Here is a 26,864-nt window from a genome sequence, read left to right on the forward strand (position 1 = left end):
GGCCCGAAGCACGCAGCCCCCAGCCCTGGCCCAATGGCCTCACTGGGGCTGCGTGAATGAGGCTCCTCCCACGGCCAGCTCCTGCTCCCCGCCCGACCAGACCCGACACCCGCTCCCCCCCCAACCCCCGCCGACCAGACCCAACCCGACCCGACACCCGCTCCCTCCCTCCCCCCAGCCCAGAGACTCGACACCCGCTCGCCCCCCCCCCCGACCCGACCTCCTGTTCCCCGACCCGACCCCCCCCTCTCGCTTCCCGCCCCTCCCCGCTCTCTCCCCCCACCCCTCTCTCCCTCCATCCCCTCTCTCTCTCTCCCTCCATCCCCTCTCTCTCTCTCCCTCCATCCCCTCTCTCTCTCTCTCTCCCTCCATCCCCTCTCTCTCTCTCCCTCCCTCCATCCCCTCTCTCTCTCTCCCTCCCTCCATCCCCTCTCTCTCTCTCCCTCCCTCCATCCCCTCTCTCTCTCTCCCTCCCTCCATCCCCTCTCTCTCTCTCCCTCCCTCCATCCCCTCTCTCTCTCTCTCTCTCCCTCCATCCCCTCTCTCTCTCCCTCCATCCCCTCTCTCACTCTCCCTCCATCCCCTCTCTCACTCTCCCTCCATCCCCCTCTCTCTCCCTCCATCCATCCCCTCTCTCCCTCCATCCCCCTCTCTCTCCCTCCATCCCTCTCTCTCCCTCCCTCCATCCCCCTCTCTCTCTCTCCCTCCATCCCCCTCTCTCTCTCCCCCTCCATCCCCCTCTCTCTCTCTCCCTCCATCCCCCTCTCTCTCTCTCTCCCTCCATCCCCCTCTCTCTCTCTCTCCCTCCATCCCCCTCTCTCTCTTTCCCTCCATCCCCCTCCATCTCTCCCTCCATCCCCTCTCTCTCTCTCCCTCCATCCCCTCTCTCTCTCTCCCTCCATCCCCTCTCTCTCTCTCTCTCCCTCCATCCCCTCTCTCTCTCTCCCTCCCTCCATCCCCTCTCTCTCTCTCCCTCCCTCCATCCCCTCTCTCTCTCTCCCTCCCTCCATCCCCTCTCTCTCTCTCCCTCCCTCCATCCCCTCTCTCTCTCTCCCTCCCTCCATCCCCTCTCTCTCTCTCCCTCACCCTCTCTCTCTCTCCCTCACCCTCTCTCTCTCTCCCTCACCCTCTCTCTCTCTCCCTCCCCCTCTCTCTCTCCCTCCCCCTCTCTCTCTCTCCCTCCCCTCTCTCTCTCTCCCTCCCTCCCCTCTCTCTCTCTCTCTCTCCCTCCCCCTCTCTCTCTCTCTCTCTCCCCCCTCTCTCTCTCTCTCTCTCCCTCCCCCCTCTCTCTCTCTCTCTCCCTCCCCCCTCTCTCTCTCTCTCTCCCTCCCCTCTCTCTCTCTCTCTCTCTCCCTCCCCCCTCTCTCTCTCTCTCTCTCTCTCCCCCTCCCCCCTCTCTCTCTCCCCCTCCCCCCCTCCCTCCCTCTCCCTCCCGCTCAGCGGCACGAACGGCTGCAGAATTCTCCCTGGCTGGAGCACTTTCACACAGGTAGGAAGATGGTTTATTTAATCTTTTCTTGGCTTATAAATGTTTATTCAGGTTGGATTTATTTGTATAATATTTGTAGAAGTATAAATAGGATTTATTGTCGAATTTAATGAGTTCCCTTCCCCCCCCTCCCCCCCCCATCTCGTTCTGGACGCCTAATTTGTAACCTGCGCCTGATTTTTTTAATGTGTAGAACAGGTTTTTTCAGTTCTACAAAAGTCTTGACTGGCTCCATTCTACTTTAGTTTGGAGTACATTTTCACTGTGGAAACTTTCAAATCAGGCGTCAGTGGCCGGATACGCCCCCTTTTGAAGAAAAAATTCTGTTCTAAACTAGAACTGTTCTACCCGACGAGAATTGCAAAAAGAAAAATGTGGAGAATTTCGATTTCTAAAATAGTCCTTTTCTCCACCAGTTGCTCCTAAAAATTAGGCACGAATCATGTGGAAACTTGGGCCCATAGTGTGTAGAAGTGTTTCCTAACTTCACTCCTGAAAGGTCTGGCTCTAATTTTTTAAAACTATGCCCCCTAACAGAAACTGTTTATCTCCATCTACCCTATCAGTTTCCCTTAATATCCTGAAAACTATCAAATCACCCAATACCCTCTAAATTCCAGGGAATACAACCAAGTTCATGGCACCGTGGCTGGCTCTGCTGCACAGGAGGGCAGGAAAAAGATTGGGAGCGCGATAGTGATAGGGGATTCGATGGTGAGGGGAATAGATAGGCGTTTCTGCAGCCGCAATCGAGACTCCGGGATGGTATGTTGCCTCCCTGGTGCAAGGGTCAAGGATGTCTCGGAGCGGGTGCAGGACATTCTGAAAAGGGAGGGTGAACAGCCAGTTGTCGTGGTGCACATTGGTATCAACGATATAGGTAAAAAAAGGGATGAGGTCTTACGAGACAAATTTAAGGAGCTAGGAGCTAAATTAAAACGTAGGACCTCAAAAGTAGTAATCTCGGGATTGCTACCAGTGCCACGTGCTAGTCAGAGTAGGAATCGCAGGATAGCGCAGATGAATACGTGGCTTGAGCAGTGGTGCAACAGGGAGGGATTCAAATTCCTGGGGCATTGGAACCGGTTCTGGGGGAGGTGAGACCAGTACAAACCAGACGGTCGACACCTAGGCAGGACCAGAACCAATGTCCGAGGGGGAGTGTTTGCTAGTGCTGTTGGGGAGGAGTTAAACTAATATGGCAGGGAGATGGGAACCAATGCAGGGAGACAGAGGGAAACAAAAGCAAAAGACAGAAAGGAGATGAGTAAAAATGGAGGGCAGAGAAACCCAAGGCAAAAAACAAAAAGGGCCACTGAATATATAGGGGCTGCAGGAGGGGTCAAAACTAAAAATCATGGTTTAAAAACTAGTATTAAAACACTCTACCTAAACGCACGCAGCATTCGAAATAAAGTAAATGAGTTGATGGCACAAATCATTACAAATGGGTATGATTTGGTGGCCATTACAGAAACGTGGTTGCAAGGTGGCCAAGACTGGGAATTAAACATACAGGGTTATCTGACAATTCGGAAAGATAGACAAGAGGGAAAGGAGGTGGGGTAGCTCTGTTAATAAAGGATGATATCAGGGCAGTTGTGAGAGACGATATTGGCTCTAATGAACAAAATGTTGAATCATTGTGGGTGAAGATGAGAGATAGTAAGGGGAAAAAGTCACTGGTGGGTGTAGTTTATAGGCCCCCAAATAATAACTTCACGGTGGGGCAGGCAATAATCAAGGGAATAATGGAGGCATGTGAAAAAGGAACGGCAGTAATCATGGGGGATTTTAACCTACATATCGATTGGTCAAATCAAATCGCACGGGGTAGCCTGGAGGAGGAATTTATAGAATGCATACGGGATTGTTTCTTAGAACAGTATGTTACAGAACCTACAAGGGAGCAAGCTATCTTAGATCTGGTCATGTGTAATGAGACAGGAATAATAAACGGTCTCCTAGTAAAAGATCCTCTCAGAATGAGTGATCACAGTATGGTTGAATTTGTAATACAGATTGAGGGTGAGGATGTAGTGTCTCAAACAAAGGGGAGTACAATGGGATGAGGGCAGAGTTGGCTAAAGTAGACTGGGAACACAGACTAAACGGTAGCACAATTGAGGAACAGTGGAGGACTTTTAAGGAGCTCTTTCATAGTGCTCAACAAAAATATATTCCAGTGAAAAAGAAGGGCGGTAAGAGAAGGGATAACCAGCCGTGGATAACCAAGGAAATAAAGGAGAGTATCAAATTAAAAACCAATGCGTATAAGGTGGCCAAGGTTAGTGGGAAAATAGAAGATTGGGAAAATTTTAAACGACAGCAAAGAATGACGAAGAAAGCAATAAAGAAAGGAAGGAAAGATTACGAAGGTAAGCTTGCGCAAAACATAAAAACAGATAGTAAAAGCTTTTACAGATATATAAAACGGAAAAGAGTGACTGAAGTGAATGTTGGTCCCTTAGAAGATGAGAAGGGGGATTTAATAATGGGAAATGTGGAAATGGCTGAGACCGTAAACAATTATTTTGCTTCGGTCTTCACAGTGGAAGACACAAAAACCATGCCAAAAATTGCTGGTCACAGGAATGTGGGAAGGGAGGACCTTGAGACAATCACTATCACTAGGGGGGGTAGTGCTGGACAGGCTAATGGGACTCAAGGTAGACAAGTCCCCTGGTCCTGATGAAATGAGTTTAAGGGGGATTTAGAATAGAAGTGGGTATTAAAAGAGATGGCGGAAGTTATAGCAGATGCATTCGTTATAATCTACCAAAATTCTCTGGACTCTGGGGAGGTACCAGCGGATTGGAAAGCACCTAATGTAACGCCTCTGTTTAAAACAGGGGGCAGACAAAAGGCAGGTAACTATAGGCTGGTTAGTTTAACATCTGTAGTGGGGAAAATGCTTGAAACTATCATTAAGGAAGAAATAGCAGGACATCTAGGTAGGAATAGTGCAATCAAGCAGACGCAGCATGGATTCATGAAGGGGAAATCATGTTTAACTAATTTACTGGAATTCTTTGAGGATATAACGAACATGGTGGATAGAGGTGTACCGATGGATGTGGTGTATTCAGATTTCCAAAAGGCATTCGATAAGGTGCCACACAAAAGGTTACTGCAGAAGATAAGGGTATGCGGAGTCAGAGGAAATGTATTAGCATGGATAGAGAATTGGCTGGCTAACAGAAAGCAGAGTCGGGATAAATGGGTCCTTTTCGGGTTGGAAATCGGTGGTTAGCGATGTGCCACAGGGATCGGTGCTAGGACCACAACTGTTTACAATATACATAGATGACCTGGAAGGGGAACAGAGTGTAGTGTAACAAAATTTGCAGATGACACAAAGATTAGTGGGAAAGCGGGTTGTGTAGAGGACACAAAGAGGCTGCAAAGAGATTTAGATAGGTTAAGCGAATGGGCTAAGGTTTGGCAGATGGAATACAATGTCGGAAAGTGTGAGGTCATCCACCTTGGGGAAAAAAAACAGTAAAAGGGAATATTATTTGAATGGGGAGAAATTACAACATGCTGCAATGCAGAGGGACCTAGGGGTCCTTGTGCATGAATCCCAAAAAGCTAGTTTGCAGGTGCAGCAGGTGATCAGGAAGGCGAATGGAATGTTGGTCTTCTTTGCGAGAGGGATGGAGTACAAAAGCAGGGAGGTCCTGCTGCAACTGTATCGTGTATTGGTGAGGCCGCACCTGGAGTACTGCGTGCAGTTTTGGTCACCTTACTTAAGGAAGGATATACTAGCTTTGGAGTGGGTACAGAGACGATTCACTAGGCTGATTCCGGTGATGAGGGGGTTACCTTATGATGATAGATTGAGTAGACTGGGTCTTTACTCGTTGGAGTTCAGAAGGATGAGGGGTGATCTTATAGAAACATTTAAAATCATGAAAGGGATAGACAAGATAGAGGCAGAGAGGTTGTTTCCAGTGGTCTGGGAGACTAGAACTAGGGGGCACAGCCTCAAAATACGGGGGAGCCAATTTAAAACCGAGTTGAGAAGGAATTTCTTCTCCCAGAGGGTTGTGAATCTGTGGAATTCTCTGCCCAAGGAAGCAGTTGAGGCTAGCTCATTGAATGTATTCAAGTCACAGATAGATTGATTTTTCACCAATAAGGAAATTAAGGGTTATGGGGAGCGGAGCGGGTAAGTGGAGCTGAGTCCACGGCCAGATCAGCCATGATCTTGTTGAATGGTGGAGCAGGTTCGAGGGGCTAGATGGCCTACTCCTGTTCCTAATTCTTATGTTCTTATGTTCTTTTGTATATCATAACTTCTACCCCCTTGTATTCTAGTCCTCTAGATATGATTTTCTGTACCCGTCCACGGCATTTTAACGATCTATGTCCATGGACCCCCAAATCTCTTTGGCGATGTAATGCTTTAGTGTATTATTCTGCTGCTACGGCACCACTGTGTAGAACTGGTGTGCCCCTTTCAGGCCACAAGCTCCAACTGCTGTGGTGTCCACTGCCAATTCGAGGCTCATTGACCTGAGGATCTGCCTAAGAGCAATTACAGGTCAGATGAAACCAATAGCAAATATCTGTGGATTGGATGGGATGCGACGGAATGGAATAGGACAGGATAAATATCGACAGATTAACTTCTTGATCAACTGCTGCATGGAAAATATTAACCTAAACGACTATGTATTTCCATCACTCTCTTTGTACCTGTATTACATATTAATATTGGTTTAAAACATATTACCATGCCTTTTCTAAAAGGCACACCTCGCTATCAAACACTTACTATCTCTAAAGGAATAAACTATATTGAATCAGCTATAATTATGAAGAAGATCTTCCTTATCTGTAATGGATGCTGCCCTGTTCTCATACCTCAGCACATCCCCCTCCTCACCGGTGATGCTTCTGTCAGTTATAGCAACTTGGCTCTGAAGAGCACTCAATTCGGCTTCAAGCTGTGAAAATAAACAAAGAGAAGATGTCAATTACTTATTTCAGGAGGATGATGCAGCTTACCCACAAACAAAGATCATCATTGCTCTGTGTGTTGGTCAAGCAGAGGGATGAGAGAGCCGAGAATCCAACATTCTTCCACATTCCATTCTGAGCTCATATATAACACAGTCCTTAATAAGTAACTGAAACAACATATATTGCATGCTGTGTTGTCAGTTTGGGGTCTACAGGTAAGTACTCCCAGTAAAATGCAGAGTTTAAATTACAGGCTGCTGTGAAATACTATTAAGCAATGCAAAATATATGACTTTATCGATATCAATGCCAAGGAAAAATACAGTGGCATGTAGGGCATACAGTAAAATGTAAATCAGTACAGAGCAAAGCATTACGTAAGATCTATAATACATATGTATATTGAGGAAGAAACGGTCATCGGTGACTGCTTTTCCTAACTCTTAATACCATTACAATCTGCTATTTAACTGGAACACCTGTACATTTTTCCACATTTGCTGAGTTCGAAGGGAAGTTTCCTCATTAAAATTTGTGTAAAAATGCAAAAATGTAGTCAATGCTGTCTGTAAATTGCTAACATAGTCCACAGAAATCTCCTCAGCTCCGTTTAGTGTCTCACGCCATCCAGGAAATCCCACTCTAAGTAAAGCTACATTCCGGCCATAAGATTTTCTATATGTACTGTGAAATTTGGTGTACAAAACACTTTCATTTATATTTACCATGCTCTGTAAATATAAGGGTGGAATTTGTAGGTGTTTTTAAGCCAAGCAACAATCATAAGATGAGGGTGTAATTTCAACAATTTTTCAATACTTTGAACTTGCACTATGCAAAGAACTGTATGTGGCTTCTTGTGTCCAAAGCCATTGACGCACTGTAGAAGATTGCAGCCTTCCATGCAAGTTTATTGTATTGGTTCGCTGGACAGGATGAGAATTTTAATCATTCAGAGCAGAGGTGATTGAACTGAGATAGTCTTATGCAATGGAACCAAGTCTATTTGAACTGTGATTTCTTGTCCTTGAACAGATACGCAGAACAGGTTGAATGAATTGAGTGCAGATGGTGCCATCTAGTTCCCGCTCAGAAAGCTTGCCAGTTGGAAAATTTCAGTGCTTCTCAAATGAAGCAGCTGTGTTTACTGAAAGTTTAAAAGGAGCCAAAATACATGAAAAAAACCCATAGCTTTCCATCACAGCTCAGTGCCACGCAGCTATATATATTTTTTAAGATTAACTGGATGAACAGACCAAGTCAGTCCTTCCAGTACGAGATGCCTCGAGAATGTTGTTTCAGAGCACCATATGTAGAAATGCCATATTCTGATCATTTGGAACGACTGACTTTTCACAAAAAAACATGATTCAAATTCAAAAACATTCGAGATAACATCTTTAGTTTAATAACATTCTTAAATCCCAGTCAAAATTCAGAAAATCTTTACAAAACTTCACGTCACCGTAGGCACATGCTTCAACCTCAACCTGCCTGCGAGACACAAATATTCCAACATTTGTCGCCACTGAGACGCAGACACTCCAACCACAGATTGCTACTGACCGGCTTGGGTACTTCCAGCATCGCACCACCAGATACAGACACGGCAATCCTATGCTGCCGCCAAGACACGTGCGCACACACACACACACTCCAATCTCACACTGTCATTCCGTCATGTTGCCTAACCCTGACACCCAGACAATCGGATTTAACCTCGTCACCGCTCCCAAAATGCTCAAGTTTCAATTTCATAACGCCTTCAAGATTCACAAGGTTGAACACTCAAAACAGTCCGACCTCATAAAAAGAAAAAGAAAAACTTGCATTTATAGAGCACCTTTCACGACCATAGGACGTCCCAAAGCGATTCACAGCCAATGAAGTACATTTTGAAGAGTCGTCACTGTTGTAATGTCGGAGACACGGAACAAATTTGCGCACAGCAAGCTGCCACAAACATCAATGTGATATTGACCAGACAATCTGATTTAGTGATGATGGTTGAGGGTTAAATATTGGCTCAGACACCGGGGATAACTCCCCTGCTATTCTTCAAAATAGTGCCAAGAGATTTTTATATCCGCCTGAGAGAGCAGACGGGGCCTCGGTTTAACGTCTCATCCGAAAGACGACACCTCTGACAGTGCTGCACTCCCTCAGTACTGCACTGCAGCGACAACCTAGATTTACATAGAAACATAGAAAATAGGTGCAGGAGCAGGCCATTCAGCCCTTCTAGCCGCACCGCCATTCAATGAGTTCATGGCTGAACATGAAACTTCAGTACCCCCTTCCTGCTTTCTCGCCATACCCCTTGATCCCCCTAGTAGTAAGGACTTCATCTAACTCCCTTTTGAATATATTTAGTGAATTGGCCTCAACAACTTTCTGTGGTAGAGAATTCCACAGGTTCACCACTCTCTGGGTGAAGAAGTTTCTCCTCATCTCGGTCCTAAATGGCTTACCCCTTATCCTCAGACTGTGACCCCTGGTTCTGGATTTCCCCAACATTGGGAACATTCTTCCTGCATCTAACCTGTCTAAACCCGTCAGAATTTTAAACGTTTCTATGAGGTCCCCTCTCATTCTTCTGAACTCCAGTGAATACAAGCCCAGTTGATCCAGTCTTTCTTGAAGGTCAGTCCCGCCATCCCGAGAATCAGTCTGGTGAATCTTCGCTGCACTCCCTCAATAGCAAGAATGTCCTTCCTCAAGTTAGGAGATCAAAACTGTACACAATACCCCAGGTGTGGCCTCACCAAGGCCCTGTACAACTGTAGCAACACCTCCCTGCCCCTATACTCAAATTCCCTTGCTATAAAGGCCAACATGCCATTTGCTTTCTTAACCGCCTGCTGTACCTGCATGCCAACCTTCAATGACTGATGTACCATGACACCCAGGTCTCGTTGCACCTTCCCTTTTCCTAATCTGTCACCATTCAGATAATAGTCTGTCTCTCTGTTTTTACCACCGAAGTGGATAACCTCACATTTATCCACATTATACTTCATCTGCCATGCATTTGCCCATTCACCTAACCTATCCAAGTCACTCTGCAGCCTCATAGCATCCTCCTCGCAGCTCACACTTCCACCCAACTTAGTGTCATCCGCAAATTTGGAGATACTACATTTAATCCCCTCATCTAAATCATTAATGTACAGTGTAAACAGCTGAGGCCCCAGCACAGAACCTTGCGGTACCCCACTAGTCACTGCCTGCCATTCTGAAAAGTACCCGTTTACTCCTACTCTTTGCTTCCTGTCTGACAACCAGTTCTCAATCCACGTCAGCACACTACCCCCAATCCCATGTGCTTTAACTTTGCACATTAATCTCTTGTGTGGGACCTTGTCGAAAGCCTTCTGAAAGTCCAAATATACCACATCAATTGGTTCTCTTTTGTCCACTTTACTGGAAACATCCTCAAAAAATTCCAGAAGATTTGTCAAGCATGATTTCCCTTTCACAAATCCATGCTGACTTGGACCTATCATGTCACCATTTTCCAAATGCGCTGCTATGACATCCTTAATAATTGATTCAATCATTTTACCCACTACTGAGGTCAGGCTGACCGGTCTATAATTCCGTGTTTTCTCTCTCCCTCCTTTTTAAAAAAGTGGGGTTACATTGGCTACCCTCCACTCGATAGGAACTGATCCAGAGTCAATGGAATGTTGGAAAATGACTGTCAATGCATCCGCTATTTCCAAGGCCACCTCCTTAAGTACTCTGGGATGCAGTCCATCAGGCCCTGGGGATTTATCGGCCTTCAATCCCATCAATTTCCCCAACACAATTTCCCGGCTAATAAAGATTTCCCTCAGTTCCTCCTCCTTACGAGACCCTCTGACCCCTTTTATATCCGGAAGGTTGTTTGTGTCCTCCTTAGTGAATACCGAACCAAAGTACTTGTTCAATTGGTCTGCCATTTCTTTGTTCCCCGTTATGACTTCCTCTGATTCTGACTGCAGGGGACCTACGTTTGTCTTTACTAACCTTTTTCTCTTTACATACCTATAGAAACTTTTGCAATCCGCCTTAATGTTCCCTGCAAGCTTCTTCTCGTACTCCATTTTCCCTGCCCTAATCAAACCCTTTGTCCTCCTCTGCTGAGTTCTAAATTTCTCCCAGTCCCCGGGTTCGCTGCTATTTCTGGCCAATTTGTATGCCACTTCCTTGGCTTTAATACTATCCCTGATTTCCCTTGATAGCCACGGTTGAGCCACCTTCCCTTTTTTATTTTTACGCCAGACAGGAATGTACAATTGTTGTAATTCATCCATGCGGTCTCTAAATGTCTGCCATTGCCCATCCACAGTCAACCCCTTAAGTATCATTCGCCAATCTATCCGAGCCAATTCACGCCTCATACCTTCAAAGTTACCCTTCTTTAAGTTCTGGACCATGGTCTCTGAATTAACTGTTTCATTCTCCATCCTAATGCAGAATTCCACCATATTATGGTCACTCTTCCCCAAGGGGCCTCGCACAACGAGATTGCTAATTAATCCTCTCTCATTACACAACACCCAGTCTAAGATGGCCTCCCCCCTAGTTGGTTCCTCGACATATTGGTCTAGAAAAACATCCCTTATGCACTCCAGGAAATCCTCCTCCACCGTATTGCTTCCAGTTTGGCTAGCCCAATCTATGTGCATTTTAAAGTCACCCATTATAACTGCTGCACCTTTATTGCATGCACCCCTAATTTCCTGTTTGATGCCCTCCCCAACATCACTACTACTGTTTGGAGGTCTGTACACAACTCCCACTAACGTTTTTTGTCCTTTGGTGTTCTGCAGCTCTACCCATATAGATTCCACATCATCCAAGCTACTGTCTTTCCTAACTATTGCATTAATCTCCTCTTTAACCAGCAATGCTACCCCACCTCCTTTTCCTTTTATTCTATCCTTCCTGAATGTTGAATACCCCTGGATGTTGAGTTCCCAGCCCTGATCATCCTGGAACCACGTCTCCGTAATCCCAATCACATCATATTTGTTAACATCTATTTGCACAGTTAATTCATCCACCTTATTGCGGATACTCCTTGCATTTTTGTGCTGAAGTCTCTGGAGTGGGTCCTACTGCCATCCAGCAGAACATGGTCCAATCAGACAGTGTTGTCATAGATATACCAACTTCATACTGCTTTTCAAATGCAGACTTGTTGAGTTAAATAAATACTTGATTCTACTGAATCGGCAGATTACCTCTGGCAACACCTGGGCATTAACTGTTTTTTCTGCTAAACTGCTTGTCACAAATGGCCTGGAAGCACGATGTGCAGGACCACCTCTGTAATGGAGTCATGAAATAGAGTGTGTTCCCCAAAGACATCGACCCCTTTCAAGCAACTAACAGAAAGAACATCAGGAGTAGAGCAAGTGCTTTGTTGGAACAAATATGGCAATATTTGCAGGGTAGTTGTGGTGTCTCAGTGCACGTCTTGGGATGAAGATCCACACATACATTTTTTTTTAATCTTGTATATGGCACCAATCTCTTCCCCCCCCTTATCGTCGTCGTGAGCTCACTGGGCCAGACTGTCTGCCACTCCCACTCGGTCTATCTGTGCTGAACACAGAGCCTGCCGTCAATGTGCTCATTCTTTCTCTCTGCTCTTTGCCACTTGCACTTCCTGAGTGCGTGCATCAACTCAGATTTAATGTTCAGAAGAATGAGAGGGGATCTCATTGAAACGTATGAAATTCTGACTGGGTTGGATAGACTGGATGTGTGGAGGATGTTTCCCCGGGCTGGGAAGTCTAGAACAAGGGGTCACAGTCTCAGGATACCAGGTAGGAAATTTAGGAGCAAGATGAAGAGAAATTCTTTCACTCAGAGGGTGGTAAACCTGTGGAATTCTCTACCACAGAAGGCACTGGATATATTTAATAGGGAGATAAATAGATTTCTAGAAACAAAAGGCATCAAGGGGTATCGGGAAAAAGCGGGAATATGGTGTTGAGATAGAGGATCAGCCATGATCATATTAAATGGCGGTGCAGACTCGAAGGGCCGAATGGCCTACTACTGCTCCTATTTTCTATGTTTCGATAAAAGGTGGAACCAGTAAACAGCATCTGCATTGCTCCAGGACTTTTTACATGAAATCACACTACTTGGGGGAAAATTGCATTCTAAGCATAAAGTGCAGAAATTAAAGGAACTTTCTCATGGAATGCCGCTGCTACAGGAGCACCACACCTGTTCATGGTGTAACTGAAGGACACAAAATAATCTGCTTCCAAAATGCTTCTGACCAGCCATTTTAGAACACAAAGTACAGGACTATAGCACAGGATGGAGACAACAGTAAATGTGCACCATCACCGTTCAGAACATTTGTAGCTTTTGTGGCAATTCAGATGACACTTTAACACAAGCAATTGCTGTGTAACAGTGTTTGTTTATCAAATGATGTATTTAACATTGCAATAACTAAATTAAATGTGCAACAATCTCTACAGCACAGATGAAGTAATTTTACCATTTTTCTTGTAACATCAGAAAATATGCTAATATGTATGGCTTAGTTAAAAACATTTTTCGTATTGTTTATAAAAGCCTATAAATGTCAAATATACAAGTTTAAACGATGAATCAACTTAAATGGATTCAACGCATTGAAAAATAGCAGCCTATATATGCACCAAGGGACAACAATATGATCGCTACCTGAACCTGGAGAGTTCACCACATAAATAACAAGCAATAGATTATACCTCACAGCCCGTCAGGATAAATTCCATTTATATTATGCATGTAAAATCTACACATACAATTTTTTTTAAATCTTGTATACGGCATGCAATTGCTGTCCGCAAGCCTTACTTCACATGTCACGATTTTGAGCCTCATTTTATTATGTCAACATTTAACATTGAAGATAAGATATGCAATGACAAGACCCTATAAAAACAATCTACAGAAAAAATGTATCTAAACAGGTGGTGGACCGCAGTGGCAAGGACAGAGGGAGGGGGCGGGGCGGGGCGGGGGAGAAGAGGGGGCGGGGCGGAGGGAGCGGGAACGGGGCGGAGGGAGCGGGAAGGAGGAGCAGGGTGGGATGCAAAAAAAAAAGAAGTGTTTTTAATCATTTCCTGCTTTTTTTTCCAACCTTTGGAGGAATCAGCTGTTTGTTGTGTAAAACAATTGCCTTCAGTGTGTGCCTATTGCAACAATGAAAATGGACAGTTAAGTTATACACAGCTCCGCTTTACATAATATAATGCTCCTTGCCATAGAAAATAGGATGATACAATTTACTGGAGGCAGTTCCCTGGGAGAACCCGCAATATCTTATGTAGGAAAAAATTACACTTCACAACTGCAGAGTTTTCCCCTATTATTTATTTGTAGGATTTCCTTTTGGAAAAAAAACTAAAAAATTCAAAATTTAATTTTGTTGGAAAGAATCTGTAATATTCAGCGTACAAGTCATATATTGCAAATATTTATTTTAAGTAAGACTGTACAACTGAAATTTCAGGAAAAAAATCGAATAAACCGTACTAGCGACCCCTACAATACACACAAAGCACATCAATTCCCTCTTAAACTCAATGAAATAAAGTCGACATCACTGCATTATGAGTTTACATGACAAGGTGTAAGAGAATTTACAAGTCTGCAAACAATATTTCACAAAAGATAAGCGCTTCTGTCTTTGTATATTATACGACACCACTGCTCACACACACAAACACACACGATTGTATTTTCAACAATTATTGCTGCTCAGGCTTGAGAAGACATGATTAATAAACCTATTAAGTTTTGTTCTCAAGGTATACGAGGTCACCCGAAGCCTTTGAAGTGTCGATGTTCTAACAGACACTTAATTGTGCGGTTGACATTGTAAGCACCCCAGTGGTTTAATAGAAAAGTGCATTGCTTGAGCAGGTACCATACTATACAAACTGGGACTCATGGATTCAACCCCAAGTCTGTGCTAAATTAGCGAATCTCAGCGAGGGTAGCAAACAAGGTGCTACAGTTCTACACAATCTCTCATCATGGGACAGCCTCCTCGTCACAGGAATCAATCTAGTGAACCTTCGTTGCACCACCTCCAAAGCAAGTATATCCTTCCTTAGATAAGGAGACCGAAACTGTGCACAGTGCTCCAGGTATGGTCTCACCAAGGCCCTGTACAATTGTAGCAAGACTTCCTTACTCTTACAATTCAACCCCCTTGCAATAAAGGGCAACATGCCATTTGCCTTCCTTATTGCTTGCTGTACCTGCATGCTAGCTTTCTGTGTTTCTTGTACAAGGACACCCAAATCTCTGAACACCAACATTTAAAAGTTTCTCACCATTTAAAAAATATTCTGTTTTTCTATTCTTCCTACCAAAATGAATAACTTCGCATTTCCCCATGTTATACTCCATCAGCCACCTTACTGCCCACTATCTTAGTCTATCTATATCCCATTGCAGACACTTTGTGTTCTCCTCACAGCTTACTGTTCCCACCTAGCTTTGTATCATCAGCAAACTTGGATGCATTACACTCGGTCCCTTCATCTAGGTCATTAATATAGATTGTAAATAGGGGGCCCTGGTAGAGCAGAGGAGCAGGAAGGTCGTGGCGGACTTGCGACAAATGATCGGGGCAGAGGAGTGATGAGGGATCGTGGTTGAGATTTGGTGGGTGATCGTGATAGAGGTTCGGCGAATGTTTGGTGCGGAGCGAGATCGTGGCGGAGGTGCGGTGAATGTGGTGGAGGAGCGGCAAGAGATCGTGGCGGAAGTGCGGTGAATGAGGGTACGGGGCCCAGAAGAGCCGAGGGCCCAGGGGCAGCACGGGCCTGCCCACGCTGCGATATGTGTTGCGCACTTGGTCCATGCAGCAGAGCAGGTCTCCAGTCATCCTGGTTAAGCTTTGCCACTGGATAAAGGCCTAGCTTTGTCAAGCCCGTGTAGTGGCTGGTGTGCAACGGCCACCACACGGTAAAAAAATCCACGCAAAGGCATCTTCCACCACCTCAATTGGAGTTCATGACTGAACTATCAGGTCCTTCATTGAAATATCTGTGAACTCATGTGGAAGCAAGTCATCCTCGTTCAAGGGACCGCTTATGATGATGACAGACCGCATCAGCATCCTTACATATAAATGCAAGTTGTCGTAGAGTGAGAAAAAAAAAAATCAGCCAGAGTTCCCACTCCCGATTGTTATCCTATAACATAGAATATATAGCACAGAAACAGGCCATTCAGCCGAACTAGTCTGTGCTGGTGTTTCTACTCCACACGAGTCACCTGCTATTCCATCTCAGCCTCTCAGCACATCTTTCTATTCCCTTTTCCCTCATGGACTCGTCTAGTTTTCTTTTGAAAGCATCAAAACTATTCACCTCATCGATTTCCTGTGGTAACAAGTTCCACATTCTAGCCACTCTCAGTAACTATTTTATATTTATGGCCCCTAGTTCTGGATTCTCCCACAAGTGCAAACATGTGTGTGGGCATCAGATGGGCACGGGTTTAAGCTTGGCTCTGATTCTCTCCGTGATGGAATAATCAGGAATCATACACGAAGAATGGGGACTTGAGCAACATATCAAATAGTGTCACTGCTCTGTAGCCCCGATGCTATCGACCTCAACTATCGACCTCAACTACTCCTTGTACAGTACAGAGCGACCTGGGGAGGGTCCTTGTGCATGAAACACAAAAAGTTAGTATGCAGGTACAGCAAGTAATTAGGAAGGCAAATGTAATGTTGGCCTTTATTGCAAGGGGGATAAGAGTATAAAAACAGAGAAGTCCTGCAATAACTGAACAGGGTATTGGTGAGGCTACACCTGGAAAAATAGAAACATAGAAAATAGGTGCAGGAGTAGGCCATTTGGCCCTTCGAGCCTTCACCACCATTTAATAAGATCATGGCTGATCATTCACCTCAGTACCCCTTTCCTGCTTTGTCTCCATACCCCTTGATCCCTTTAGCTGTAAGGGCCATATCTAACTCCCTCTTGAGTATATCCAATGAACTTGCATCAACAACTCTCTGCGGTAGAGAATTCCACAGGTTAACAACTCTCTGAGTGAAGGTGTTTCTCCTCATCTCAGTCCTAAATGGCTTACCCCTTATCCTTAGACTGTGTACCCTGGTTCTGGACTTCCCCAACATCGGGAACATTCTTCCTGCATCTAACCTGTCCAGTCCAATCAGAATTTTATATGTTTCTATGAGATCCCCTCTCATCCGTCTAAACTCCAGTGAATGCAGGCCCAGTTGATCCAGTCTATCCTCAGAAGTCAGTCCTGCCATCCCGGGAATCAGTCTGGTGAACCTTTGCTGCACTCCCTCAATAGCAAGAACGTCCTTCCTCAGATTAGGAGACCAAAACTGAACACAATATTCCAGGTGAGGCCTCACCACAGCCCGGTTCAACTGCAATAAGACCTCCCTGTTCCTATACTCTCAAATCCCCTAGCTATGAAGGCCAACATACCATTTGCCTTCTTCACCGCCTACTGTACCTGCATGCCAACTTTCAATGACTGATGTACACCATGACACCCAGGTCTCGTTGCACCTCCCCTTTTCCTAATCTTCTGCCTTCGTGTTTTTGCCCCCCAAAGTGGATAACCTCACATTTATTCACATTATACTACATCTGCCATGCATTTGCCCACTCACCTAACCTGTCCAAGTCATCCTGCAGCCTCTGAGCATCCTCCTCAGCTCACACCACCACCCAGCTTAGTGTCATCTACAAACTTGGAGATATTACACTCAATTCCTTCATCTAAATCATTGATGTATATTGTAAATAGCTGAGGTCCCAGCACTGAGCCCTGCGGCACCCCACTAGTCACTGCCTGCCATTCTCAAAAGGACCTGTTTATCCCAACTCTCTGCTTCCTGTCTGCCAACCAGTTCTCTATCCATGTCAGTACATTACCCTCAATACCATGTGCTTTAATTTTGCACACCAATCTCTTGTGTGGGATCTTGTCAAAAGCCTTTTGAAAGTCCAAATACACCACATCCACTGGTTCTCCCTTGTCCACTCTACTAGTTACATCCTCAAAAAATTCCAGAAGATTCGTCAAACATGATTTCCCTTTCATAAATCCATGCTGACTTGGACCGATCTTGTCACTGCTTTCCAAATGCGCTGCTATCTCATCTTTAATAACGGATTCCAACATTTTCCCCACTACTGATGTCAGGCTAACCGGTCTATAATTACCCGTTTTCTCTCTCCCTCCTTTTTTAAAAAGTGGTGTTACATTAGCTACCCCCAGTCCATAGGAACTGATCAAGAGTCGATGGACTGTTGGCAAATGATCACCAATGCATCCACTATTTCTAGGGCCATTTCCTTAAATACTCTGGGATGCAGACTATCAGGCCCCGGAGATTTATCGGCCTTCAATCCCATCAATTTCCCGCCTAATAAGGATTTCCTTCAGTTCCTCCTTCTCATTAGACCCTCGGTCCCCTAATATTTCCGTAAGGTTATTTGTGTCGTCCTTTGTGAAGACAGAACCAAAGTATTTGTTCAACAGGTCTGCCATTTCTTTGTTCCCCATTATAAATTCACCAGAATCTGACTGCAAGGGACCTGCGTTTGTCTTCACTAATCTTTTTCTCTCCACATATCTATAGAAGCTTTTGCAGTCAATTTTTATGTTCCCAGCAAGCTTCCTCTCATACTCTATTTTCCCCCTCTTAATTAAACCCTTTGTCCTCCTCTGCTGAATTCTAAATTTCTCCCAGGCCTCAGGTTTGCTGTTTTTTCTGGCCAATTTATATGCCCCTTCCTTGGATTTAACACTATCCTTAATTTGCCTTGTTAGCCACTTCAGACAGGGATGTACAATTGTTGAAGTTCATCCATATGATCTTTAAATGTTTGCCATTGCCTATCCACAGTCAACCCTTCAAGTTTCATTTGCCAGTCTATTCTAGCCAATTCATGTCTCATACCATCCCTGACGTTACCTTTCCTTAAGTTCAGGACCCTAGTCTCTGAATTAACTGTGTCACTCTCCATCTTAATAAAGAATTCTACCATATTATGGTCACTCTTCCCCAAGGGGCCTCACACAACAAGATTGCTGATTAGTCATTTCTCATTACACATCAGCTAGTCTAGGATGGCCAGCCCTCTAGTTGGTTCCTCAACATATTGGTCAAGAAAACCATCCCTAATACACTCCAGGAAATCCTCTTCCACCGTATTGCTGCCAGTTTGGTTAGCCCAATCTATGTGTAGATTAAAGTCACCCATGATAACTGCGGTACCTTTATTGCACACATCCCTCATTTCTTGTTTGATACTGTCCCCAACCTCGCTACTACTGTTTGGTAGTCTGTACACAACTCCCACTAGCATTTTCTGCCCTTTGGTATTCCGCAGCTCCACCCATACAGATTCCACATCATCCAAGCTAATGTCCTTTCTTACTATTGTGTTAACTTCCTCCTTAACCAGCAACGCTACTCCACCTCCTTTTCCTTTCTGTCGATCCTTCCTGAATGTTGAATACCCCTGGATGTTGAGTTCCCAGCCTTGGTCACCCTGGAGCCATGTCTCCATGATGCCAGTTATGTCATATTCGTTAATTGCTGCCTGCGCAGTTAATTCATCCACCTTATTACGAATACTTCTCGCATTGAGGCACAGAGCCTTCAGGCTTGTCTTTTTAACACACTTTGCTCCTTTAGAATTTTGCTGTAATGTGGCCCTTTTTAATTTTGCCTTGGGTTTCTCTGCCCTCTACTTTTACTTTTCTTCTTTCTATCTTTTGCTTCTGCCCCCGTTCTACTTCCTTCTGTCTCCCTGCACAGGTTTCTATCCCCCTGCCCTATTAGTTTAACCCCTCCCCAACAGCACTAGCAAACACTCCCCCTAGGACATTGGTTCCGGTCCTGCCCTGCCCAGGTGCAGACCGTCCGGTTTATACTAGTCCCACTTCCCCCAGAACCGGTTCCAATGTCCCAGGAATTTGAATCCCTCCCTTCTGCATCACTCCTCAAGCCACGTATTCATCTTAGCTATCCTGCAATTCCTACTCTGACTAGCACGTGACACTGGTAGCAATCCTGAGATTACTACCTTTGAGGTCTTACTTTTTAATTTAACTCCTAGCTCTCTAAATTCAGCTTGTAGGACTGCGGACAGTTTTGGTCTCCGTATTTAAGGAAGGATATACTTACATTGGAGGCTGTTCAGAAAAGATTCACTCGGTTGATTCCGGAGATGAGGGTGTTGACTTATGAAGATAAGTTGAGTAAGTTGGGCCTATACTCATTGGAGTTCAGAAGAATGAGAGGTGATCTTATCGAAACATATAAAATAATAAAGGGGTTCGACAAGGTGGATGCACAGAGGATATTTCCATTCATAGGGGAAACTAAAACGAGGGGACATTGTCTCAGACTAAGGGGCCACCCATTTAAAACTGAGATGAGGAGGAATTTCTTCTCTGAGGGTTGTAAATCTGTGGAATTCTCTGCCCCAGAGAGCTGTGAGGCTGAGTCATTGAATATATTTAAGGTGGAGATAGACAGATTTTTGAGTGATAAGGGAGTAAAGGTTTATGGGGAGCGGGCAGGGATGTGGAGCTGGGTCCATGATCAGATCAGCCATGATCTTATTAAATGGAGCAGGCTCAAAGGGCCAAATGGCCGACTCCTGCTTCTATTTCTTTTGTTTTTATGTTGGACTATGTTTCTCTTGAACTCCTTATTGGATTTATTAGTGACTATTTTATACTTATGGCCCCTAGTTCTGGTCTCCCCCACAAATGGAAACATCTTCTCTACGTTTATCCTATCAAATTGTTTCACAATATTAAAGATGCCTATCAGATCACCCATTAGACTTAGCAAACACTTAACATTTATTAAACTCCTGAATCTGCTATTTTAACAGAGGATTAACTCATTTTACCCAATGTATGTTTGTAGGAAATAAATACAGGCAAAAATTATGCTCGGTACATTACAACAGCTTTCAAAGAATTCATTTCTTCTTTGAGAAATAAATCTTTAGCCTACTTAACTTTACAAGTTTCTTTGGTCCTTGATTTCTTTTTTATATAAAAATGCATGAGAAATACTTTGTGAAGCTTGCCATCAGTGGAGGTGGTATTTTCAGGCTGCTGGAGTTACGCTTGGCAGTCATGGTCAGAGAAGCTGCTTTCTAAAAAAAAAAGGCTCAGGCACAAGATGAAACAAAGTGCCAGTCCAGTTCCCGGTGGTACACATGTTTCAGTATCAAATATTATGGGAGACAGTTACTTCAAAGCCAGAGGATGTCTTTCATCAAGATAAGTTGACAAGCTCTAATTCGCAAGAGTTGAGGGAGCCAATTTATAGGTTCCTACACAGGGATAGGATTTAATTTGCATTTTTCACTTTTATATCAATCAATAACACAGAAAATATACCGCAGGCAGAATTCACTTACTTTTGCACAGAAAGGCTAAGCAATTAATAAAAATAATTGACAATAATGCTCATAATAACGATCTATCTTGAATGCATCTGTTATAATCTGAGCAACAATACTTAATATTGTGCCCGATACTGAAATTGATAGTGGGCACAGTGCTTTCCTAGTACAGTACCATAGTAAATACTATACCATAGTATATAGACGAGGGCTCATGGCTGTGTCTGTGCTAAATTAGCTAATTGGGTGTTACAGTTCGCATCAGCACCCTTGCATATAAATGCAAGTTGCTGTTCATGGCAAACACCAGCCAGGGTTCCTGCTCCTGATGGTTATCCAGTAACATCTGCTAGAAAGGCATATGTGGACGTCGGATTAGCATGTATTTGAGCTTGGTTCCGATTCTTGTGGGAGAATAGTCTTGGATCAGACATCATGGCCCCAAGTTTCCACATGATTTGCTCCTGATTTTTTAGGAGCAACTGGTGTAGAACGGAGTATCTTAGAAATCTGAATTCTCGTCATTTAGTTTGCTCCAGTTCTAGTCAGTTAGAACAGTTTCACTTTGGAACAGAATTTTTTTTTCCAAAAAGGGGCGTGTCCGGCCACTTACGTCTGTTTTCAAAATTTCGTCAGTGAAAACTTACTCCAAACTAACTTAGTGTGTCTCTGTCAGTGGCTCTATCTCTCTGTCTGTCTGTGTGTGTCTCTCATTCTCTGTCTGTCAGTGTCTGCGTTTCTGACAGCGAGGGGAGGGGGAGGAGGGGGGTAGAGGGAGAGCAAAGGGAGGGAAGGGGGAGGGATGGGAGGGAAGGGGGAGAAGGGGGAGGGATGGGAGGGAAGGGGGAGAAGGGGGAGGGATGGGAGGGAAGGGGAGAAGGGGGAGGGATGGGGGAGAAGGGGGAGGGATGGGAGGGGATGGGGGAGGGATGGGAGGGGATGGGGGAGGGATGGGAGGGGATGGGGGAGGGATGGGGGAGAAGGGGGAGGGGGGAGAAGGGGGAGGGGGGAGGGGGAGAAGGGGATAAAGGGGAGATGGGGAGGAAGTTGGGAAGGAGATGGGGGAAGGGGGGAAGGAGATGGGGGAAGGAGATGGGGAAGGAGATGGGGGGGGAAGGAGATGGGGGGGGAAAGGAGATGGGGGGGGAAAGGAGATGGGGGGGGGAAGGAGATGGGGGGGGGGAAGGAGATGGGGGGGGAAGGAGATGGGGGGGGAAAGGAGATGGGGGGGAAAGGAGATGGGGGGGGAAAGGAGATGGGGAGGAAAGGAGATGGGGGGGAAGGAGATGGGGGGGAAGGAGATGGGGGGGAAGGAGATGGGGGGGAAGGAGATGGGGGGGAAGGAGATGGGGGGGGAGGAGATGGGGGGGAAGGAGATGGGGGGGGGAAGGAGATGGGGGGGAAAGAGATGGGGGGGAAAGAGATGGGGGGGAAAGAGATGGGGGGGAAAGAGATGGGGGGGAAGGAGATGGGGGGGGAAGGAGATGGGGGGGGGAAGGAGATGGGGGGAAGGAGATGGGGGGGCAGGAGATGGGGGGGGCAGGAGATGGGGGGGGCAGGAGATGGGGGGGCAGGAGATGGGGGGATGGGGGGGAAGGGAGAAGGGGGGAAAGGAGAATGGGGGGAAAGGAGATGGGGGGGGGGAGAAAGGAGATGGGGGGGCGGAGAAAGGAGAAGGGGGAGGGAGGCTGAACGGGCCGGGCCCGAGACTTCGGGCAGGGCCCGTCCCCAGCACCAGATTTACAGGTAGGTGACGTTGGGTCGGGTCGGGGGGAGCGCGGGTCGGGGAGGTGGTGGGAGGGGGGTTGGTTCGGTTCGGGTCGGGGGGAGGGAGAGCGAGTTAAGGTCGGGGGGAGGGAGGTCAGGTCGGATCCAGTCCGGGGGCGGGAAGTCAGGTTGGGGTCGGGGTCGGGAGGCGGGAGCGGGGGGGGAAGCGGGAGTCGGGTCGGTGTCGGGTCCGGTCCAGTGGCGGGGGCTAGCGAGAGTCGGGTCGGGTCCAGTCCGAGGGGTCGGGTCCGGTCCGGAGGCGGGGGCGGGAGCGGGACAGGTCCAGTCCGGGGGGGGTCGGGTCGGGTCCGGAGGCGGGGGCGGGGGGGGAAAGAGTCGGGTCGGGTCCAGTCCGGCGGGTCAGGTCCGGTTCGGGGGCGGGGGGGGGGGGTGGGGAAGCGGGAGTCGGGTCGGTGTCGGGTCCGGTCCGGAGGCGGGGGGAGTGGGAGTCGGGTCGGGTCCAGTCCCGGGGAGGGGAGCGGGAGTCAGGTCAGTGTCGGGTCCGGTCTGGAGGCGGGAAGCGGGAGTCGAGTCGGGTCGGGAGGAAGCAGGAGCTGGGCATGGGAGGAGCCTTATTCACGCAGCCCCAGTGAGGCCATTGGGCCAGGGCTCGGGGCTGCGTGCTTCGGCCCCTCCCACACAGTTTTGGGCGCCTGGAGCAACTGCACATGCGCGCCCACTGTAGCGCGCATGTGCAGAGGTCCCGGCACTGTTTTCAGCACAGGGACCTAGCTCCGCCCCCTACAGCTCCTGCTGCGCTGCGCCGAGGGCCAGAGGACCTGCAGGGAGCTGGAGAATTTGGAGGGTTTTTTTAGACACACTTTGTGGCGCGAAAAACGGGCGTCCAGGTCGGGACTGCGCCGTTCTGGGCAGTGCTCGAAACTTGGGCCCCATGAATGGGGACACGTGCAATGTACCAAAGAAATGCCACTGCCTATGGAACTGTTCTGCAGCAAAGTCTGCACTTTCAGGAGAGGAGGAGGAGGAGAAACGAGGAAAAGGAACGCTATCCTCTGCTTTCCCCCTACCAATCCTCTTTCTATCCATGTGGCCATATGCCCTTTAATTCCATGTATTATTATATGTAACCCTATCATAAATATTTTTGGAAGCCCATGTAAACCACATGCATTACATTTTATTTATCTATTCTCTCTGGTATTTCTTCAAAGAATTCGATAAGATTGGCAAGATCACGTCTTTGTGTCTTATGGACCTTTTCTCATCAGGATTGCAGCTGCTAATATCATTAAAAAAACTTCCTCTGTAAGTTATATCTGCAACATGTGTTTATAATTAATTTGATTTTTAATAAATGGACTCAATAAGCAATTTCAATTGTTAATTTTTTACTTAAAGTACAATTTAACCACATACCATCGGCTATTAAAAGTCAGTTTCATTCAATTTGACTGCAAAATAAGCTGATTGTGTGATACTAAGGGGCCGAAGTTGCCCCTTTGCGCAAAGCCCATTAGCGCCTCCGGCCGGCGCCAACAGGACGATAAGTGGTTTGCGCCCGAGGGCAGGCGGCGGAAGCGACACGGCCGGAATCGCCCGAGAGAAAACGGCTTAGCGCCGTGCCCCGTCATTGGTGCCCCAGGCGGGGTCCACATGGCGATGATGTCATCGCCATGCGCGCCGACCCCTTTGCGCCCAACGGGCGAAATTGCCCCGCAGGAGTTCAGTTGGCGCCAGGCGATGCCACCAACGGTGGCTGGGGTGCTGCGGCCTCCATTAACGAGGAGGGCCTATTGCCGACGCCGCCATCTTAATTTAACTGGAGTCGCCAGACAATGGCAGCCACTAGTTCGGCCGGCCCAACAACAGGCAGCCTGGCACACCCTCTTGGGTTCCGGGTTGCTGGTCCAGCCGAAAGCCTCCTTGGTGGGCCAGTGGGCGCCATGGAACCGGCCCTAGGCTTCGCAGCGTCCTACCCCTTTGAGAGTGGGGGAGGGACGTTGCGATGCGTCGGTACGATGTCACATCCGTGTCACGCTGCATCGGTTAGCGCGGCACTGACTTGCGGTACTACGTTCCTGCCTCAATCCCGACCCGGGAGCGTCCAGAGAGTGCCCCAAGAGCACCTGCATCTTTTTTTTTCCAGATAAAGAGCCCAATTCCGGGGCTCATGTGTCCTCCTAACGTCGGGCGATAAAAAAAAAAATCGGATAAATCAAATTCTGTGCCCCAAACCCAGCGTGGGACAATTTTGCCCCTAAATCTTGAAAGGCCTCATCATATTGGAGATGGAGCATAATAACACTATCTGTGCGCATTTTTTTCCATGTATACACACGCAATTTTTATATTCATTCTCTACCCAAAGCAGACTCGCTGTAAATGTACAATGCAAATTACAAAGTTTAAGGAATACGTTTGATTTTAATGACACCAGTTTCCAACGTGCTGGTCCCGCACAGTCAGTGACAACACATAAGTATACTCATTAGGATGCACTGAGGCTGGTGGCCAGGAAGCCTGCTGCTTTTGCCATGTCTTCCTGGCTGCCAGCCATGGCACATCCCCGCCAACTAATCAGGGACCAGCAGCACCGGAACAGGTCTCTTCAATATAAAAGTACTTTATTAGATGGCTTGGTTCAGTTGATAGCACTCTCACCTGTGAGTCAGAAGGTCGTGGGTTCAAGTTCCACTCCAGAGACTTGAGCACAAAATCTAGCCTGACACTCCCAGTGCAGTGCTGAGGGGGTGCTGCACTGTCGGAGGTGCAGTCTTTTGGATAAGACATTAAACCAAGGCCCCATCTGCCCTCTCAGGTGGGGGTATACAATCCCATGGCCCTATTTCGAACAAGAGCAGGGGAGCTCTCCACGATGTCCTGGCCAGTATTTATCCTTCAATCGACACCATTAAAATAATTTATCTTGTCATTATCTCACTGCTGTTTGTGAGAGCATGCTGTACGCAAATTGGTTGCCATATTTCCTACATTACAATGGTGACGACACTTCAAAAGTACTGCATTAGCTGAGAAGCTCATTGGGACATCCTGAGGTTGTGAAAGGCACTATGTAAATGCAAGTCTTTCTTTCTTATCATTCAGTTTCTTTGAAATACAACTTTGTTCCCTACTTTCTGCTGATCTAACACTTTGTTAAATCATGTCCATGGAGATGAGATAGTACAGCTCTTGCACAATCTCAGATACACACACACACAAAATGACTGATGGAGACAAAAATTCGAACAACACAGGCTTCTGTAAACAGAGGCGAGAACCAATTTTAAAAACAGAGCAAGTTATTTTTCCTCCCAAAATGTTTGGGGTTGTCAATGAAGCTGGATTCTTATGGAGGTGTTTAAGAGATTCACCATATTTTCCTTGTTTTCATGTCTGCAATCCCTCATCCCTAACATTATCTACTGGGACCATCTAAGCAGAAAACCAACACATCAATCTCCTCGCTCGTGAGTTCAAGAAATGAATGGATTCTTGAACCAGACTAGGCAACTGCGTCCACAAATGAAGGGAAACAAAACTCTAAACAACTGAGCATCTGCTACAAGTGAGAGACAATGCATTATGCACAAAGACATCTGTAGCGAAGAACAACTCCTCACCCACCTCCAGTCAACTATATTACTGTCAGCCTTCCTACCTAATTCTATTCAGGGTTCTGAATCAGAAAGGAGAAAGTCAATTTTAGCCTCAGCCAGACCCCACTTAAAACAGAAATGTATCTGCCTGTCCTTCCTCCCAATATCAAGATAGTTTTGGATTACATATAGGGTCCTAGGATGCTGCAGGGAAGGTTAATCTAGCATTCATCACCAGTGCTGCAATTCTAGCTTTGTGAAAGGCTCTCCAGACCTACACTGACAACGGAAGATGAATAGGCTGCAGCTGAATGCCCCTGCGGGCCACCAACATGCTGTCTAGCCAGGAACACATACACTCAGTTACAATCTCCACTTTTGCACAGCAATTTTGAAATCTACTGCAAATGTCATTCAATTTCTTATTCGAACATAATCTCCAAGTAAATAAATACATGGATTTTCCTACTGCTCCTAAAATAAAGATAGCTACTTGGATGAAAGATTACAACCAGGTGAGACCAGTCTTTCACTGTCAGTGTCAGCCATCCACAGAGGGCTAGTGATTAAGAGTTTGAAGGTAGCCCTCCATCTGAAATATTTGTGCAGTCTCTCAGATTCCCAAGGTACTGT

General features: G+C 46.3%; 1 protein-coding gene across 1 annotated transcript in view; it reads right to left on the reverse strand.

Annotated features, from left to right (window-relative positions):
- Positions 1 to 26,864, reverse strand: part of mad1l1 (mitotic arrest deficient 1 like 1) — a 614,071-nt gene that overhangs the window by 164,002 nt on the left and 423,205 nt on the right. The window contains exon 14 of the mRNA XM_070856648.1: positions 6,359 to 6,441. Within this exon, the coding sequence (XP_070712749.1) occupies positions 6,359 to 6,441 (83 nt within the window). The remainder of the gene's footprint in view (positions 1 to 6,358; positions 6,442 to 26,864) is intronic.

Source organism: Pristiophorus japonicus, chromosome 15 (genome assembly GCF_044704955.1).
Source record: "Pristiophorus japonicus isolate sPriJap1 chromosome 15, sPriJap1.hap1, whole genome shotgun sequence".
NCBI classification, from domain to species: domain Eukaryota; kingdom Metazoa; phylum Chordata; class Chondrichthyes; family Pristiophoridae; genus Pristiophorus; species Pristiophorus japonicus.